Source organism: Podarcis raffonei, chromosome 3, assembly GCF_027172205.1.
Source record: "Podarcis raffonei isolate rPodRaf1 chromosome 3, rPodRaf1.pri, whole genome shotgun sequence".
Lineage (NCBI taxonomy): Eukaryota > Metazoa > Chordata > Lepidosauria > Squamata > Lacertidae > Podarcis > Podarcis raffonei.
In genome coordinates this window covers 68,769,387-68,787,480 of record NC_070604.1, presented here as the reverse complement: position 1 = coordinate 68,787,480, position 18,094 = coordinate 68,769,387, and the positions used below count along the sequence as shown (strand labels likewise).

The following is an 18,094-nucleotide window of genomic DNA, read 5'->3' as shown; positions in this document are numbered from 1 at the left end:
CAGGAAAACCAGTGCTTTTTTTCTGGGGGGACGCAGTGGTACGCATACCCCTAAACATTTTGAGAATCTTTGTACTTTTCTCCAGTTACTGTATTTATTTTTCCCGATTTGAACTATAAAATAGTGATTTTCTTGAGTCAAAATGAGAGTACCCCTAAACATTTTTTTTAGAAAAAAAGCACTGAGGAAAACAAGCAAACTGTTCCTTCCCCCTGCCCCCTCACTTTCCCCCTAGAAATCAGCCATCTATTTCCAAGTCAAAATGTGAAAAGTTATCACTATACAGTAGTTTTCATATGGTCCAGAGTGGAGAAATTTCCTGCTTTGTTAGGCATGATAGAAACTTGTAGCAAAGATGTTGGAAGCTATAATGGCAGTGAACCAAAGGTATTTCCAGGGTCTAAGGCTTAGATTCTAAGTCTAGAAAAAATGTAAGTAGGGCTGCACATACATTTCAAGAAACTTCAGTTCAACTGATACATGAGGAAGTGTCCCAAAATTAGGGACAATGGTGTATAGTTTCAATGTACTTCATACAGAGGTAAAACAGTTAGTAGAATAATTTAAAATTGATTTATTTTCTATTTTGATGGCTGATATTTCCCTCTCTAAGGTTGCAGGTTCAACCCCTTTAAGAGAGTGCTGCATATTCTTGCATTGCCGGGGGTTGGACTAGATGACCCTCAGGGGTCCCTTCCAATTCCAAGTAGGGAATAGATATAAATAAGTAAGATGGTGTGTATGTGTTCATGATAGATTTAAATAAACATAATGTTCTCTATTTGATGTTACAAATTTTCGCTCAGAAAATACAAAAGGACCTGCAGCAGCAGCAGAGCAACTTTGATTCCACTCAGGAAACACTTAACAGCCTGTGTCGCAAATATCCATCTGTGGAGCTGGAGACTCTTGGGGGCACTGTCACATCATTGATAAAGAAGTATGAGGCTGTGAACCAGTTATGTTTGAAAACACAGACTTCCATGCAAGAGTCCCTGGAAAAACACTTCTTCCGTGAGTCGTCATGGTTGTTAATATGTGAGCCACAGGAATGTATGAAATTGCTTGAGATGAATCATGCCAGCTTTGGTTGGTGAAACGTTTCCATTAACATCACTAACTCATTTTTATGCACAGCCTTTCCTAAAACTCAAGTTGCCAAAAACTTGTTTTACTTACCTTTCCAAGTAGCTGGGTTTTTGCATAAACTGTCTTAATATATTCACTATTCAAAACAGAGTGTCCTAGTCAGTATTCACCAGAATAACTCAGCTGTTATTTCTGTTTTCTAATTCTATTAAACTGCCACTGCTGTTTTGCAGGCTTCCTTGTTTTTGATAACACCAAAGTGGTCTATCATAGAGAACAATATTCAGTGTTCCATTACTGAACTGAAATCTATGCCAATGTTCTAGTGGCGGTGATAACAGTATACAAGTCAGTAGTGGAAAATAATAATTAAAACAGAGTATTCTTGATGAATTCTGAGCACAGAATATCAGCATCTTTGTATAATATAATAATGTTTTATATCTATCCCTTCTTGTTTTTTTAAGAATCTATGTGTGGATTTCAAAACTGGTATTCTGACCTGAAGACTGCTGTAAAAGACTTAAGTATTACATCTGGAGATAGTAAAGCCATCGAAGCAAAACTCCATGAACTGCAGGTACCGTTACCATGGATGACCAAACAACACATTGTTTGGTTTTCAAGTCTATTGGGTCATGCAGGTGTACCCTTTAAGCACTCACAAAGCCTTGTGGGTTTTGTGAGTGCTCAACATGCATGCTCATCCCCATTACCACCAGCAAAAACTCTGATAAAAATACCTTGGTGAAGGCGCAAAGATAACAGGTACAGAACAACTCACCGAAGACAGGATACTGCTAGCATGTTAATGGTCATAAATAGCATCTTTCCCAAAAACATTGTAGGCAGGGTGACATGTTGTATGGCATGAAATAATATGATTCCATCAATTGCAGCTATGGAGAAGCCCATGGGAAATGCTCACTGAATGTACCAACATTAATCTGTCTTAACTGATGATGCTACCAGGCCCTTTGTGTTTCCAGTGATGTCTTTTGGATTACTGTGGATGTTAGAGAGCGCCTTGCAACCTACTCCCACCAAGATCCATCCCCACCACCCTCCCTCCCTCCCTTTACTTGCCAAGGATGATTAAGATGGTTCCTCAAAACAGCATTTACCGTGGTTGTCTGCATACCTAGATGCTACTATGCAAGTGTAAGGTGGATTGCAGGATGTTGGTTCATACCAAACTTTCTCTTTCCATACAAAACTTGCAGGTTAGAATTTTTTTGCTAGTTGGTCTTCTATACACAAGAACTATGTATTTGTTTTCTAAACAAGAAATAACATTAAAATCTTCTATCTGCAATCTGAAGTGGTACATTCAGAGGAAGTCTGTGCCAACTAATCTTTATGTATAGATGGTCTTGGCTTTCTAAACAATTGCTCTTAACATTCATGCTTTAACTGATCTTCTTCGTTTCCATTTTCTTTTTCCTTCCTCTACCCACTTTCCCAAGTAAAATTCTGTGTTTGTTCCACTCAGAAAGTGTTGGATTCCGTTGAGGAAGGAAGGAGCAAGCTGGGGGCAGCTTCCCAGGAAGGAGAACATCTTTGTGCTTTCCTACCTAAATCATCTGTGAATAGCATCCAGGAACAGATAAATAAAGCTCATCAGGACTTTGAGGGATTCTTTAAACAGTGCTTGAAAGATAAACAAGCTCTGGAAGAATGCATTGCGGAGCTGGGAAGGTAGGTTGTTTTATTCATGTGTGCATGTGATGCACTGTATAAAATATCCATATAAATCTGCCTTGTGGTCTTGGTCCACCTATTCTGACCAACAATGACTCTCCCAGGTCTCAGACAGTGGCTTATCCCAGCCATGCTTTTTAACTGGATTGGGCCTGGCAGCTTATGCACACAAAGCATGTACTTGACCACTGGACTTTGGCCTCCCCTAAAAGTGGATTTGCTTGACAAAAAGAAAACAGTGGCATATAGCTTAACATTGTGAAATCGTTGGTAACCATGTCAAAACATTTCCTTTACAGGGAGGAATGTTTGTGGTCTCAGTACTCTTGCTTACATAATCAGCAACAAGTCCAGTTTTGAATACTTTTATTCACATGCTCATAGCAAACAGTCCTTCTTTCTAGTTTGTACAGTTAAAATGGAGATAGGGGTAGGGTTGTTGACCATTGGACACTGGGTGAGGCCCTTCAAATCTCCAGTTGAAGCAGGAGAAAAGGGGCTGTGGATTTGCCTACTCCTTCATTATTTGCCTGACTCCCTTCATCTTTGGTGGCAAGACAAAAAAATATAAATGGGACACAGGTAGTGCTGTGGGTTAAACCACAGAGGCTAGGACTTGCCGATCAGAAGGTTGGCAGTTCGAATCCCTGCGATGGAGTGAGCTCCCGTTGCTCGGTCCCTGCTCCTGCCAACCTATCAGTTCAAAAGCACCTCAAAGTGCAAGTAGATAAATAGGTACCGCTCTGGCGGGAAGGTAAACGGCGTTTCCGTGCGCTGTTCTGGTTCATCAGAAGCGGCTTAGTCATGCTGGCCACATGACCTAGAAGCTGTAAGCTGGCTTCCTCGGCCAGTAAAACGAGATGACCGCCGCAACCCCAGAGTTGGCCACGACTGGACCTAACAGTCAGGGGTCCCTTTACCTTTACCTATGTCTCTAGGATGTCACACAGGCCAGCAGATTATGGTGGGCAATAAACAGCACAACTGGGGAGACAATCTATGTCTGCATTTTCTCCTGCTTCAACTAGATGTGTAAATTATGTGTAAATGGAGATGCCTAGTATCTGTGGAAAGAGGTTACAACCCTAAAGGAGGAATTCAGGATCGTGCTAAGGTGATCATTCCATCAGGGCAAGCATTTTGGTTCACCAGACAGAATGATCCCCCCTTTCCTGCCCCTGTGTGCTGTCCCAAGAATTATCCTGGACCAGCTTTAGGGGCACTAAGGGAGCAGGGAGAAGCCCTGTTGTGCAAATGGGGAGAAGTCCTGTTGACGGGACTCATTAGGTGAATCCTGTCCTCAATATGTGTGAGAGAGAAAGAGTGAAAGGGGAAATAAAACAACCAAAATAGGCTTATTTGACATTTATATTTCCTATATAACCATATTTGGGCATGCACCCCTCCTACAATTACATTTGTGTAAGGTGAAGAGTGGGACAATTTTCACTAGCTCTATCCCTGCTGGCCTATTGTTTCCTCATCAGCCCTAACTCTCCCCCCCCCCCCCGCATCCACATGTTGCAAGGAGTGGTCTCTGAAAGTGGGAACCTGCTCTAGGCTTTAATGTATGTATGCTCCACATGCATACAGCATATATTGTAGTCACATGAGGGGTGAATGTATGAGCCAGGCTGTGGAGAAACAATCCTTCCATTGCCTTCAGTTTCCACATAGACTGTGATAAAAAATTAAGCTGTGCCACTTTTACAATTTTGAAATCTCCGTTCTCTCTATAATTCCCACGGTTTTGCTTGACATATTTAGATCCTTGTTGAGTATTTTTAGGTTACTCGTCACTGAACAAAAATAGTTTGTGTGCAGCTCTCATGCACTAGGCATTAAAGTAAAACTGGTAACTAGACAAATTTCTTTCTCAGTTTGTGTAATAGCAGGTAAATTCTCTGTTTATCTAGCGACAGTTGCATACTTCTGCTTTTGTTTTGTTCACAGCTTTGAGGATCTGTGCAAGAGCTGGAGTTTGTGGCTCCATGAAATGGAGGAAAGGATAAGCACAGAAGCTTTGGGTGAGAGCAAACAGAATATTTCTGATAAGAAAAATGAGGTGCAGAAAGTGGAAGCATTCCTAGAAGAGCTGCTGGTGGCCAGGTAAAAAACAAACTTTACCTAAATAGCCTATCTTCTTGCCTGCTCTATTATATAATAATGCCTACACAATCCTAAATAGTTTGCTTAATGTGTACTTTTACCAGCACAGTGACAAATGAAAAATGTACTGAAATCAAGAAACAAGTGAGATATGCATATGGGTCTAGTGCTGAACTTTTTAATTCAAGATAGCTTAGTAGTTAAGGGAAGTTTGCATACACTGCAGTATGCAATCGGTTCAGGGAACCGTTTCTCATATCCACCATACAGGTTTTGTTCCATTGCCATAAGTGAGTCATGGCACATAAATACATCAACAATCTAGCAAGTCTTAGTTCCCTTAACAACCACATTCTTATTAAGGACTAAGGATTCAGTGTGGGATGTTACTATGGGGCCCACTATTATATTATGATTACAGTTTTGTTCATGTACCCTTATGTGAATCTTTTACCATTCATATTGGAACTATATTGCAATAATGAACATTGTCCATAGTTTTTCATATCACACAGAGATATGTGTAACTCCATAAGCTTTCTTCTCCGTTTTTGTTTAGAGAATCCTTTGATAAACTGACCCAGAAATCACAGGTTTTAAATGAGAAAGGATATAGTACTGGGAAGGAAGTCCGTCTGGCTTCTCAGCATTTCTCTGCTTACCATAACCTAATCAAAGTAGTGAAGGAAAAGCTGAAGACCTCTCAGGTGGCTCTCCAGGAACACCAAGCATTAGAAGAAGCTCTGCAGGGTATGTGGACCTGGGTGAAAGATGTGCAAGAAAAGCTGGCCTCTGCAGAGGGCACCATTGGGAGCAAAGTCGTGCTGGAGAAACGCCTCATGCAAATACAGGTGAAGTAACAAAATCATGGACCTGTTTGTATCAGAACTGTTTGCTGGGTGCCCTCCAGAAGTTTTTGTGACAATTACCAGCACTTGTGTTGGTGGGGGCTGATGGGAGTTGTAGTCCAAAGCATGTGAGGCACCCAGGTGGCAAAGGTTTCAAATGCTTATCCTCATATGCTTCCTAAATCCAGATAAAACTCAATCTTTAGTTAACAGAGATCAAAGACAAAAATGGGTTACTGAAAATACAGTACTGAAAATAAATTGTCTTTATTTCCTCACTTGTAACCTTATGTGTCACTTTTGAAAAGAAAAATATTCAGCTGTTAAACCAAAACACAAGTGACCATGAAGTGAACACTAAGATTAAAAACTAAAATAACAGCCACAGTTTTTTTAAAAAGGACCCACCATGAGTAATAACAGGCAACTAAAGCATCATTGGGATGCGGGTGGCGCTGTGGGTTAAACCACAGTGCCTAGGACTTGCCAATCAGAAGGTCAGTGGTTAGAATCCTTGTGATGGGGTGAGCGCCTGTTGCTCGGTCCCTGCTCCTGCCAACCTAGCAGTTTGAAAGCACGTCAAAGTGCAAGTAGATAAATAGGTACCGCTCCAGCGGGAAGGCAAACAGCGTTTCCGTGCGCTGTTCTGGTTCACTAGAAGTGGCTTAGTCATGCTGGCCACATGACCCGGAAGCTGCACGCCGGCTCCCTCGGCCAATAAAGAGAGATGAGCGCCACAACCCCAGAGTCGGTCACAACTGGAGCTAATGGTCAGGGGTCCCTTTACCTTTTAAAGCATCATTATCATCACCATCCCTCAAGCAGGCCAAATGGTAATCAGAATTACTCCTCTACTCTAAGAGACAAAATTCCCCTTGCTTTCAAAAGCTGAACCTATCCATTTATTTCTGTGGCTTACTGGCCAAGGGTACCCAATATATTCTTTCATCTTTAGTGCTAGTTGTGACAACACTTTAAAAGCTAGATCAGGCTGAACTATTATTGTAATTCTATAATAATCCTGAAAGGGGTTGCTAAGAGGAATCTAGAATTCAGTATTGTCTATAGAAAAAACTACACAGGTTTTTCTAATGTCACATATGATACAGCCTTTGTTTCAAAACTTGATGGGTAGCATTCTTCTTGTGGGTAAACTATTGAAGCTTTACAGTCCTTTTGCTTCCTAGGAGATCCTTTTAATGAAAGGTGAGGGAGAAGTCAAGTTAAATATGGCCATTGGCAAAGGTGAACAAGCCCTTAAAAGTAGCAATGAGGAAGGGCAGAAAGCAATACAGACCCAACTGAAAACATTAAAAGATCTCTGGAGCAGCATTATCAATACCTCACTGAGCTGTCAAAGGTAAGTTATTTCGCTTTCTACATATACTTGTGATCATTGTTTGGTAATTTTCTTCACTGAGAGTTCATCTTACTTGGTGATTGATTAATTCGCTTAGGACTGATTTGCACTGATTTAGATTCTAAGATAAGTGAAAGGAAGGAAGTTCATGAAAGAAAAATTTCTGGTCCCCTCCTTGATCTTGCATCTGCCTGCACCCTGACAAAGTATCTCTGGAAGGTCAATGAGGCCCTCCAGAACACTGAGGAATGGGAGCCTGGCAGGCTGCTGTGGGAGAGAAGGGCCAGCCAAAACCAACTAGCCAGTTCTGAGCAGAGTGCCTTAGGGGCATGGCAGTGATGGCTACTCGCCAGTCTTCTGTGTAAAACATGTTCTTTTCAAGAATAAGGAGGGGTGGTATGAGAAGGAAACAAACAACTGTTCATGAAATAGGTTAAGTAAGAGAAATGTAACCTTCTCCGCCCCCAAATCATTTCGATTATTTCCCCCTCACTCCTCAATAATAACAAAATTTTCTTTCCCAGTTGCCACCTGTGATTTGGGGTGGGGGCTGAATTGGCAGATGTTTTACAGCAGCCCTAAATCTAGTTCATTCTCTTAAATGGTGTAAGATTTTAAATGCACTGTGTATTTCTTTACTGCAAGCTTGCTTGAGTCTGTGATTCATCAGTGGGATGAATATCTGGAGAGGAAAAGTCAGCTAGACCAGTGGCTGGAGTCAGTAGACCACAAAGTGGAGCAGCCTTTGGAGCCTCAGAATGGCTTGAAAGAGAAATTCTCCCTGCTGGACCATTTCCAGACTATTGTTGCAGAAGTGGAAAACCATTCTAAAGACTTGCACCAGCTCATGGGTAAAGCCAGAGAACTGTATGAGAAAACAGAGGATGATTCTTTCAGAGAGGCTGCTCAACAGGAGCTGAAAATCCAGTTCAGTGACATTGCAACTGTAGTCAAGGTAAATATGATGTATGCTATCCCATATAGATGGAAGTATATTAATCCAAGATGCTGTGCTTAAATGCTTTAAACTTCTTTGGAGTAGCTGCATCAGCAGCGGACACCATGTTGCAGCTGGGCCACTCATCTAACTTCCATCCAACTGAGTCACTGCAACACACCGAGAAGGAGAGCAAGAGGGACAGGCATCATTTGCACTATGCTGACCATGAGATGCTTAAAAACTGTCAGAGAACTCAGGAGGAACTAAGATTTGAGTCTGGATCATTCCAATACAATTGGTTCTATTTATCATGAAAGGACAGGCAAATATTGACAGAAGGTTATTGGAAATATAGTAGAGAATAAATATTTGCAACTGGGAAAATGTAGAGTCTATGCAAGAAAGCAAACAAAAAATTAAGTAGATGTTTATCTTGTCTGCTCAGTGGCTTCAAGCAAGAGTTCAGTGCAGTGAGTTCCAGAAGGAAATATGGTTCATTATCTGACATTGCTTATTGGATAAGCAAATCCTGAAAGAATCAAACAGCTCTGCTATCTTGGGATGCAAGGGAACGATTCAGTCATAAGATATGTGTGACTCATCATGTATATTCCTTTGGACTAAAACATATTGCTGCAGTTATAAGAATATTTCATCATGTGTGTAGCTAGAGCAAAGAGGCCCTGTATTGGGGTAGCCAGTGTGGTGCATTCTAAAATTCAGTGGACTACAACTCCCATCATCCCTATTAGCCATATTGACTGGGACTGCTGAGAATTAGAGTACAACAACATCTTGAAGGCTAGTCAAACTCTACCACTACAGAGAACCATATTATTGGAACAATATACATTGCCAGCGTTCACATAATTTATACTCACAGTGATCTGATTCAGTTAGTATAAAACTAAACTGTGGTTTATTGTTATATACACAAGTCCATGCTTGTGTGTCCTCCTCTCCTCTCTTCTTCTGGCACAACTGCAAGGGGAAGATTGGAAGCTTTCACATTCATTTTCAGTCACGCATGGTTTAGTAGTATGCCCACAACCAGCACTGTGGTTAATTCTGATAGGTAATTAAGAAAACAAATAGGATCATAAACCATGGTTTGAAGATGACTTGTTTGTCTAAATCATAGTTAAGATCAACCACAGCTTTTCTGGGTTCAGACTGGTAGTTTGGCAGGGCAGGGGCACTTACCTGACTTCCCATCCCCAGCGTCACTGAGGCTTTCCAGGGGTGAAATGTTGGTGAGGTCTGTTTTCGTGGGTAGAAACTAGACAAATATAGGTCCTCTGGCAGAACTATCTCATTGCATTGTTATTTTGTAAACACCGCATTGAACACAACCTTTTCACTTATAGGAAAAAATGAAGAGAGTGGAAGATATTGTTAAGGACCATCTACTATACCTCGATGCAGTTCATGAATTCACCGACTGGCTTAATTCCGCAAAAGAAGAGCTTCACCGCTGGTCAGATGCATCAGGGGATTCATCAGCCATACAGAAAAAACTGACCAAAATTAATGTGAGAAACTACTGCAGTAGCTTATTAACCTATTAACTTTAGCAAATATCAGTCAAGACATGGTAAAATAAGCATTAAGAAAAGAAAACACTATTATATATTACAAATTCAGCTGAGAGCTTAGCTGCTACTTCAAATTATGTTAAGAGCTCTACTGCTGAACTGCAGCTATTTAAAATTAATCAAAATTATACACAGCATAAGTAGTTGAAGGCTTTTCTATATATACATATCCAGTTTTTTTAAACAGGTAACATTTTAAACAAACAAAACTTGGCTTCTCATTGTGTAAGCTGTGTTTTATTTATTGAGCTGCTAGCTGACTGTATTTCTGTATGCTAAAACATTAACATTTTATGCTGTGTTTTATTTTTGTTGGTATTTTAAACTGTCACTTTGTATTTGTAATAATGTATTTTATTCTTTGCCCAGTAAGTCAGTCAGGGATTTTATGCTGATGACTGGCTATATAAGATTAGTTAATACAATCATACCTCGGCTCCCAAACACCTTGGGAGTCAAACGTTCCCGCTCCCGAACGATCGAAAACCAGAAGTGAGTGTTCCGGTTTTTGAACGTTCTTTTGGAAGCTGAACGTTCGACAGGGCTTCAGTGCCTTCCGATTGGCTGCAGGAGCTTCCTGCAGCCAATCAGAAGCTGCGCTTTGGAAGTTGAATGTTTCAGAAGTCGAACAGACTTCCGGAACGGATTCTGTTCGACTTCCGAGGTACGACTGTAATAACAAGAAGATGAAGAATCAGAAATCGTGAAATAATGGAACAAGTGCATATACCACATGGCAACTGGCCACTTGGTAATTTGAGGATAACACCATCCTTAAGTTATTGTACCCAAAACGAAACACTAGTTGTGGGTGCTTTGTCTCCTTGAATGTTTCTATATTTCCAGTTGCTGCGTCTGACCTTACAGCTCAGTTCAAGACTGTCCAGAATATACAACAATCTATATCATATAAAATAGACCGCATGCCATGTTAATTTTAATCAATCTGAACTTTGTTTTCTAGGAAAATATAAGGGCTTTAGATTCTGAAACTCTGTAACTTGGTGCTAATGTTGCTACTTGGTGCACAGCTTTCCCTTTTCTTTTTCCTGCTTTGTTATTTTAACCTTTCACTTACATTTTAGCACAGACTCGGCACTGTTCAGAAAATATATATTTTTGGTGAAACTGTTTGTGAACATGGAGCAGTCAGTGTAGCTCTTCTGCAGAATGCTGTGTGTCGTTTTGTAGTAAGCATGCCGTTATCCAGCTGAAGTGGATCACAGCCATTTCAGTTGCCATGGCGATATTCCATTGCAGGAGCTGATAGATTCCAGACAGACTGGTGAGGGCCGCCTAAACAGAGTTCAGACGCTGGCTCCAGCGGTGAAAAAGAACACAACTGTTCAGGGGTGCAAGCACATAGAGACCGAAATGCAGGCCCTTCACTCCGACTGGAAGCAGTGGGAAGAGAGTGCATTCCAAACCCGAAACAGCTTGCAGGAGCTGGACACTCAGATGGCCCTGTCAGAGCAGGAATTCACCATGCAAGCTTCTCATCTGGAAGAGGCCCTGCAGCGCTTCAGCACACTCCTCGCAACCTGGTCTGAAACGCTGACCCCTCTGGATAGTAAGCAGACAGACAAAGAGCTGGTGGAATGCTGGCACCGAGAAAAGGTAAAACCATTTTGTTTCCGTTTTAGCTCTTTCTGCTCTTTTCTTTTTCTGCTGCAAAAGCCTGGGAGGAGGGGGGAAACCGCTTGTACAAAGAGAGTGTAATATGCAATCGTTGCTAAACTGGAAACTTTGGAATGCACTTTTAGAACTAAATCATGTAAGTTAACTTCGAAAGCACTAAAACCAGCTACACGGCAAACTGTAGAAGGTTTTTTTTTGTGTGTGTGGAGACTATGTGTAGTGATTTCATGGCTTTCTGCATGCACACGTGTTGCATTTCATTACTCAGTCCTTGTGGCACTGAAACTGGGGCCTCTGAACAGAGGCAGAAATAGGACGCAGAAGCTTTGAGTGCTGTTTTCTGTTTAACTCTCTCAGCTTTCATCGCAGCAATCGGCCATGGGCTGTTTCAAGGGGTTTAGGTAACCAGTAGTCCTGCTGGCCTTGGGTTAAGTGTTTTTCACCAAATTTCCTGCTGGTCTTTACAACCAGCTGCCTTGATGGTTTTGTATAATTTTGGACCAAGAATAATAATCATGGACCATCATGATAGGAGAAATCCTTATTTTAATTTGAACTTGAATCCAAACTTAACCATCCATGAATGGAAGGGCTCCTTCTGTCCATTGAAGGTTTTTTCATCAGTGCATGGTGGGAAGGAAAAGAAGGCAATTTTGGCTAATTCCCCCTTTCCCTCTGAACGCAACACCCTGTTCTAGAGATTTTCCCAACCACCTGGAACAGACTTTTGGAGAGTGTAATTGGCTTCAAGAAAGTGTCAAAAGTAAATTAGTTTAGAATACTTACATCCCACTTTGCCTCTCCTCTTGAATGATCCAAATCAAGTTTTTTACACACACACACACACACACACACACACCATGCATGGGTCCTGCACTCACCCACCCACCAGCCACAAGCATGGTTTTTCCCTCCAGTATTTGTAAAGTCAGAGCTGTTACTTATATACATCAAACTCCACAGCAGCATTTCAGATCTTGCACTAAGCCCTCTCATAGTGGGAACAAAAAAGTTACTCAGTTTTATGTTGTTTGATGATCACTCCCGAAGTCTGGATCCAAGCCATGGTTGTTGGCTTTGGAATCTCGCTGATTTGCAGGTCTAACCATAGTTCCTGGGTGCATGTAACAGGAAGCTCTAGTTAGGTACAGCTTCCTGGTTTGTTTCCCTATCTATTGTAAAGGGAGGAGCAAATGGAGAGCACAGCGGCTGTTTGTGGGTGCATGAAATCCATACATATCCCATTTTGACTTTTGATCAGGCCAATGTATACATTTCACGAAGAAGGGATAATTCCATGTATGCAAATGCATTTTTTTACTAGTATTGTTTTGTTTCAACTAGGAAACATTGAGTGCCCTAACCAAGGCAGAACATATGAACGATGATATAAAATTGCAGCTGAATGATCTTTGTCGGTTTTCCAAAGATTTGAGTACCTATTCTGCAAAGGTATCACAGTTAATTAAGGAATATAACAGGTGAGTTTCACTTTATAGCACAAACAACCAAAAATCTGTGCATGTCTGTGTTGTGTGACTTAACCATGATGTTCTTTGAATGTTAGCTTTTTAATTAAAATCTTGCAAAAGCATTAAGAATTAGATCATTCCTCACTTAGAGATAACAGATTCAATGCAGATGTTATTTATGTTTCTCACAGCAGTACTACAGTATTTTGTTGTGTAACACATTTTTATGTTAATTTGGTGTATTGCATTGTACTGGATTAAATATCTCCCTCATTTTGTCTAACATAATCCCAATCTACATTTTCATTTGACTAACATGGGACTCTGAAGTCTTTGTCTACAAGCTTCAAAGGGTTGCCAAAGTAAAGAGCAAGCCTTGCAGCAGAGATTCAGGACAGTATTCAGAGACTTCCAACAATGGCTGGTCAATTCAAAAATCACTACTGCCAAATGTTTTGATGTGCCTCAAAATGTCAGTGAAGCTGCGGCCAATATCCAGAAAATACAGGTAAATTCTAATAAGCTATTCTAATAAACTGTTCCAGCATTTCCAAAATCCACTTAAACAACATTTTATGCCTGAATAACGTTGCCTGTTGTATTTGTATCAAAGGAATGTGGAACTGAAACCATAACCTGCTCTGAGGGTCTTAGCATAAAGTTAATTTTTAACAGTGCTTAAACACAGTTGGAAAAGAAATGTACTACCCCACAGGAAACGTTTTGGTTTTTTAGGTTAATTTATAAGATTTGGGTAACGCGGTGTGTGTGTGTGTGTGTGTGTGTGTGTGAGAGAGAGAGAGAGAGAGAGAGAGAGAGAGAGAGAGAAGGAAAGGTGTATTCATGAATACAATGAAGAATACTAAATAGTTTGTGTCTGTTTAAGCAATCTATAACTATACTCCAATTGCAGATTTTGCTAATAATCCTGCATAATTAAAAACACAGTAATAGAAGAACAGTATTATATGTCCTTTGGGGTTTGCAGTATGTTTATAAAACTCACATACACCTGATAAAGGGGAGAATGTAGTGGAACCTGAAATTACACTTGGTTCCTACTTAGTATTGTCTGCCAGAACTCTTGGGATAATATGAGGCTCAAGTTTCATTAGTATATATCTAAATAAAAGGTCATTTGTTTGTCAAAAACAAAATGTAACCCCAGACATCTGAAATGGAAGATATTTTTCCTGTTGATTTCCAGAGGACAATTGCAGATTAGGGAAATCAAGACCAAAGGGAACTTCATGACAGACAACTGAAGCAAATTGAAGATAAAGTGATAAGTTAGTGAAGAGTAGCTTGCCTGTTTAGCAAAAAAAAGGGGATGGGAATCCTTCATTATTAATTAATTAGAACATGGGTTATATACATCAGGTTTGTTGTAGAATCTCCTCATTTCAGTTGTGCTAAATAAAAACAGATCTGGGGGTGAGCTGAGGCAGAGTCTTCACTTGAGTAGAATTTTAGGGACAAGTGATTGAACAAGCAATCAGTCTCTTGCCTTTTAAATTTGTTTGAATAAGGCTATATTCGTATTTATTTACTGCAAGCTGTATAGTTATATAAGACCATCTCTTGATTTAGGAATTCTTATCTGAAACTGAAAAAGGCCAACATAAATTAAACATGGTAGTGTCCAAAGGAGAATTATTAAGTTCTATTTTGCCAAAAGAAAAAGCTAAATCTATCCAAGCTAAAGTTGCTACAGCTAAGGAAGACTGGAAAAAATTTATCTCCACCCTGCACCAGAAGGAAACTTCTTTGGAGGTAATTGTGACCAATTGCAAATAAGCAGATTAATTAGAAACATCAGTCTTCTATTTTCCTTTTAAGGATAGTCATGCTTAATGCTATGCTAACTAGAACTACTGATGTTTTAATGTACTGCTGTATTTTATCATGAAAGTTTTCTTATTTGTGTAACCTATTGTTGTGAATTGCTTCAGAATTTATAGAAGAGTTTATCCACTTTTCATGAAATGGCTAGAAATGTTTTTAAATGGATCAGTAAATTAAATTAAAATTGATGAGTACTATATGATTTCCCAGGGCTCCTACAGATAACCTGTTTCTTGATTGATCATTCTGCTCTGCTTGAAGAAAGCATATGTGCAAGTTAAACTATGTCTGTTCTTTATTGAACATTCATTCTGAGTTGTTTGTAGGGACATTTTCCAACAACGAACATTTATCCTAAGTTGTTTGTGTGGTTTTCAGGTATCTTCCGGCTCATCAGTTCATCCCAGACTTTTCCGTATATTTCCCCAACACTTTTCTTAATAACCCTCCCCCCTTTTTAGTGGATTTGTTGTTCTAGTGTGACAGAGTGGTTTAATTCACTTCAGTTGCACAATTTGCACTTGAATTCCTCCCAGTACGAAGGTGACCCCAGTCAAAGCAAGTATGCATTACTTTTAAATCCATGTTGGTGGGATATACATGCATTTAAAAAAAAAACACAAAAATTCTAAAGGAAAGTCTCTGAGGCAGCTTCATGCAGAACAATGCGATCTGCATGATACCTAGATCAACACTTTGAAATGTGCTTGGAAATGGATTAGGAGACCGTTTTAAGACTGGCAAGATGTGTTTCATACGCCCTGTACCAGTTAGCAGTCTAGCCCTCATATTTTTTAACTAACTTCACGTTCTGCAGTTGGTGCACCAGCCTAAGCTGGTGAAAAATGCTTCATGCCATCTGAGCATCCAATGGCAGTGCTGACTCTAATAGCCCCAAACTGAATGTGGCTGATCCTTTGGAAAACATGCAAAAATTTGAATGTCAGAAGAGCCGTTCCCCAACAGTACTTCATCTTGTCTGTTTTTGCATTAAATATTGCATTACATGTGTTGGAAGGCCAAGCTTTTTTCCATATTTTCCTAGAACCTAAAGATCCAGATGAAAGACTTTGAAACCAGTGCTGAACCTCTTCAAGACTGGCTAAATGAAACCAAGATGATGGTGCATGATAGCAGCAATCGGCTGCATGACCTTCCAGCTAAAAGGAGAGAACAGCAGAAACTACAGGTGATGATGATACATGGGCTTCAGGCCTTCCATGTATATGCATGTTTATGGTTACAGTAGGTCTTGATGTCGTGCTTTGTTGCCTTGTCTTAAACAAAGGCTGATTCAGATTATCAGTTCAAGGTATAGCCTAATAGCATTTTATCCTTTATAGGATAGTCTGCAAAATACTAATTTCATGTAAAATATTCTACTAACAGGATATTTAGCCCTGCTTTATTATACACTTCTAGATAGAGAGGTGTGCTGCGGAGAGGGTCACATTATCCTTCCAATGTAGCATATGTGGATGTGTAAAAGTTCACAAAATATAGTAGGGGCAAGAAAATGCTCAAGTTCAGCACATTAACAAAAAAATAATTGCCAAACAAAGTTGAGTTTTAGACCCAGGAGCTTTTGGGTTATGCAGGATTTTTCTCCCACTCATTAAGTATGGATTGGCACAAGAATGACATCACAGACATTATTCTGATGGTGTCAGTGACACATGCAACCACATTGAGGTGGTAGTGAGGAGTGGTGGGGGCATTAATGCACCTCCCCACAGACAGAATATCGGGATTCAATTACTGAGCAACAGAGGCACTACGTTGTAGAGAGATTCTCCCCATATGAACACACACAGAGAACAAATAGGTAACAATTTCACATTCCTTGCTCTATGAACTGATCATCTGGAACGGTCCTTTATGCCTATGTCTCATAACAGATCTTTGCAGATGGCCGTCCTTTTAATTTCCTTGCTGCTTGCCTTCTTTGTGGTTTGCTTTTTTGCACCCACACTTAACAGAAACATGCTTATGCTTTACAGTCTGTCCTTGAGGAAATAAGGTGTCATGAACCTCAGCTCGACAGGCTAAAAGAAAAAGCTCAGCAGCTTTGGGAAGAACAAGCTGCCAGCAAAAGCTTCATGCACAGAGTATCTCAGCTATCTTCTCAATATCTTGCTCTGAGCAATGTAACAAAGGTAATGCGCTTTCACCCTGTGTGCTTTTATGCAACACTTCTAACAAAAAAATGAAAGCTTGTGTCCTGAAATAAACAATTCTCTTTGTATGAAGTCCCCTATGTCCTTGTGCTGGTGATGTTAACAGAGATAGTGATAAAAATGTTCAGCAATACTTACAAGAGTGGGCATAAATAGTAGTATAAAGCATATAAGTTGATGCAGGATTTCTAGATGCAAGAAGACATAGTCAGGCCAATGCTGTACTGCAACTGGTATAGTGTTTTAGCCAGTGTAGGATATTGTTGAAGGAGAAACCATCACACCCAGCAGTAGTGCATTTAAGGAAAATCGAAACAGGTCCACTTAACATCATAAATAATTACAGGGGAGTGGAGTTAGTTTTTTTTAAGAGGCTGTCCCTGTTTTAGTTCGTTTGGTGTCGTATTCAATGGAATTGAATGGGTGTTCATGACAGGGTGAACACCCATTCAATTCCATTGGATACGATGCCCCAGTCTCAAAACTACATTTCACATAAGACCAGTTGTTCTTTTCATGTCATTTTGAAGGAAATAAACATTGTGGCCTTTTTGATTCATGGTGGTCAGTGGTATTGCCTAACAATACCTCTGATTCATTTGGGGGCCCATGCAGTGCTCATGTAGTAGCATAGGCTCCCAAAGGGTTACTCAGGAGATTGCCTTTCAACCAGATGTCCCACATAATTAACAAAAACACATAATGCATGAAAAGTATAAATGCCCTTTTAAAAATGTTTTGCACATGCGATGGAGACCTATGAATAGCTATAATGTTGTACCACATGTACAGTTTAAATGCAACAGGAAATGTATGTATTTCAGTCATAGGGTACGAGTACATATTATACATGTGCTGTACACACCCATTATGTAAAGACACAAAGCTGGAACAGACGGGGATCTCAAAGGCAAAGAAATTTGGACAGTTCATCGATCTAACTTTCTGGCCCGTGGCTAATCCTGACTTTAGTTTTCTGAGATTTCCCTTTCTGATTTTTTTCAACTCTAGTGGAATGATAGATTATCTGAATGGTTGGTAATGTTAACATCTGTATGAATTTAAGGAAAAGGTATCCAGAATGGAAAGAATTGTAGCAGAGCACCAGCAGTTCTCTCATGATCTGAAAGAGCTTCAGGACTGGATGGCAGATGCAATTCAGATGCTAGAATCTTACTGCCATCTCACAGCAGACAAAAATGCCCTGGACAGTAGAATGGCAAAGCTGGAGGTAAGTGAATGAGAGTTCCCCAAGAAAACTAGTGGGGAAATGGTTAAATGCATCTTCCAATTCTCTACTTGCTTCCTCCTTAAACATCT

The 18,094-nt window shown here is 40.2% G+C and overlaps 1 protein-coding gene across 2 annotated transcripts in view; it reads left to right on the top strand.

Annotated features, from left to right (window-relative positions):
- The window catches only part of SYNE1 (spectrin repeat containing nuclear envelope protein 1), a 302,115-nt gene that overhangs the window by 127,652 nt on the left and 156,369 nt on the right, over positions 1-18,094 (top strand). For both annotated transcript variants that reach the window (XM_053382199.1, XM_053382197.1), the window contains 15 exons: positions 807-1,014; positions 1,557-1,669; positions 2,582-2,787; positions 4,744-4,899; positions 5,459-5,750; positions 6,935-7,107; positions 7,753-8,062; positions 9,415-9,579; positions 10,903-11,259; positions 12,625-12,761; positions 13,083-13,260; positions 14,343-14,525; positions 15,643-15,786; positions 16,598-16,753; positions 17,841-18,005. In XM_053382199.1, coding sequence (XP_053238174.1) covers positions 807-1,014; positions 1,557-1,669; positions 2,582-2,787; positions 4,744-4,899; positions 5,459-5,750; positions 6,935-7,107; positions 7,753-8,062; positions 9,415-9,579; positions 10,903-11,259; positions 12,625-12,761; positions 13,083-13,260; positions 14,343-14,525; positions 15,643-15,786; positions 16,598-16,753; positions 17,841-18,005 — 2,943 coding nt within the window. The remainder of the gene's footprint in view (positions 1-806; positions 1,015-1,556; positions 1,670-2,581; positions 2,788-4,743; positions 4,900-5,458; positions 5,751-6,934; positions 7,108-7,752; positions 8,063-9,414; positions 9,580-10,902; positions 11,260-12,624; positions 12,762-13,082; positions 13,261-14,342; positions 14,526-15,642; positions 15,787-16,597; positions 16,754-17,840; positions 18,006-18,094) is intronic.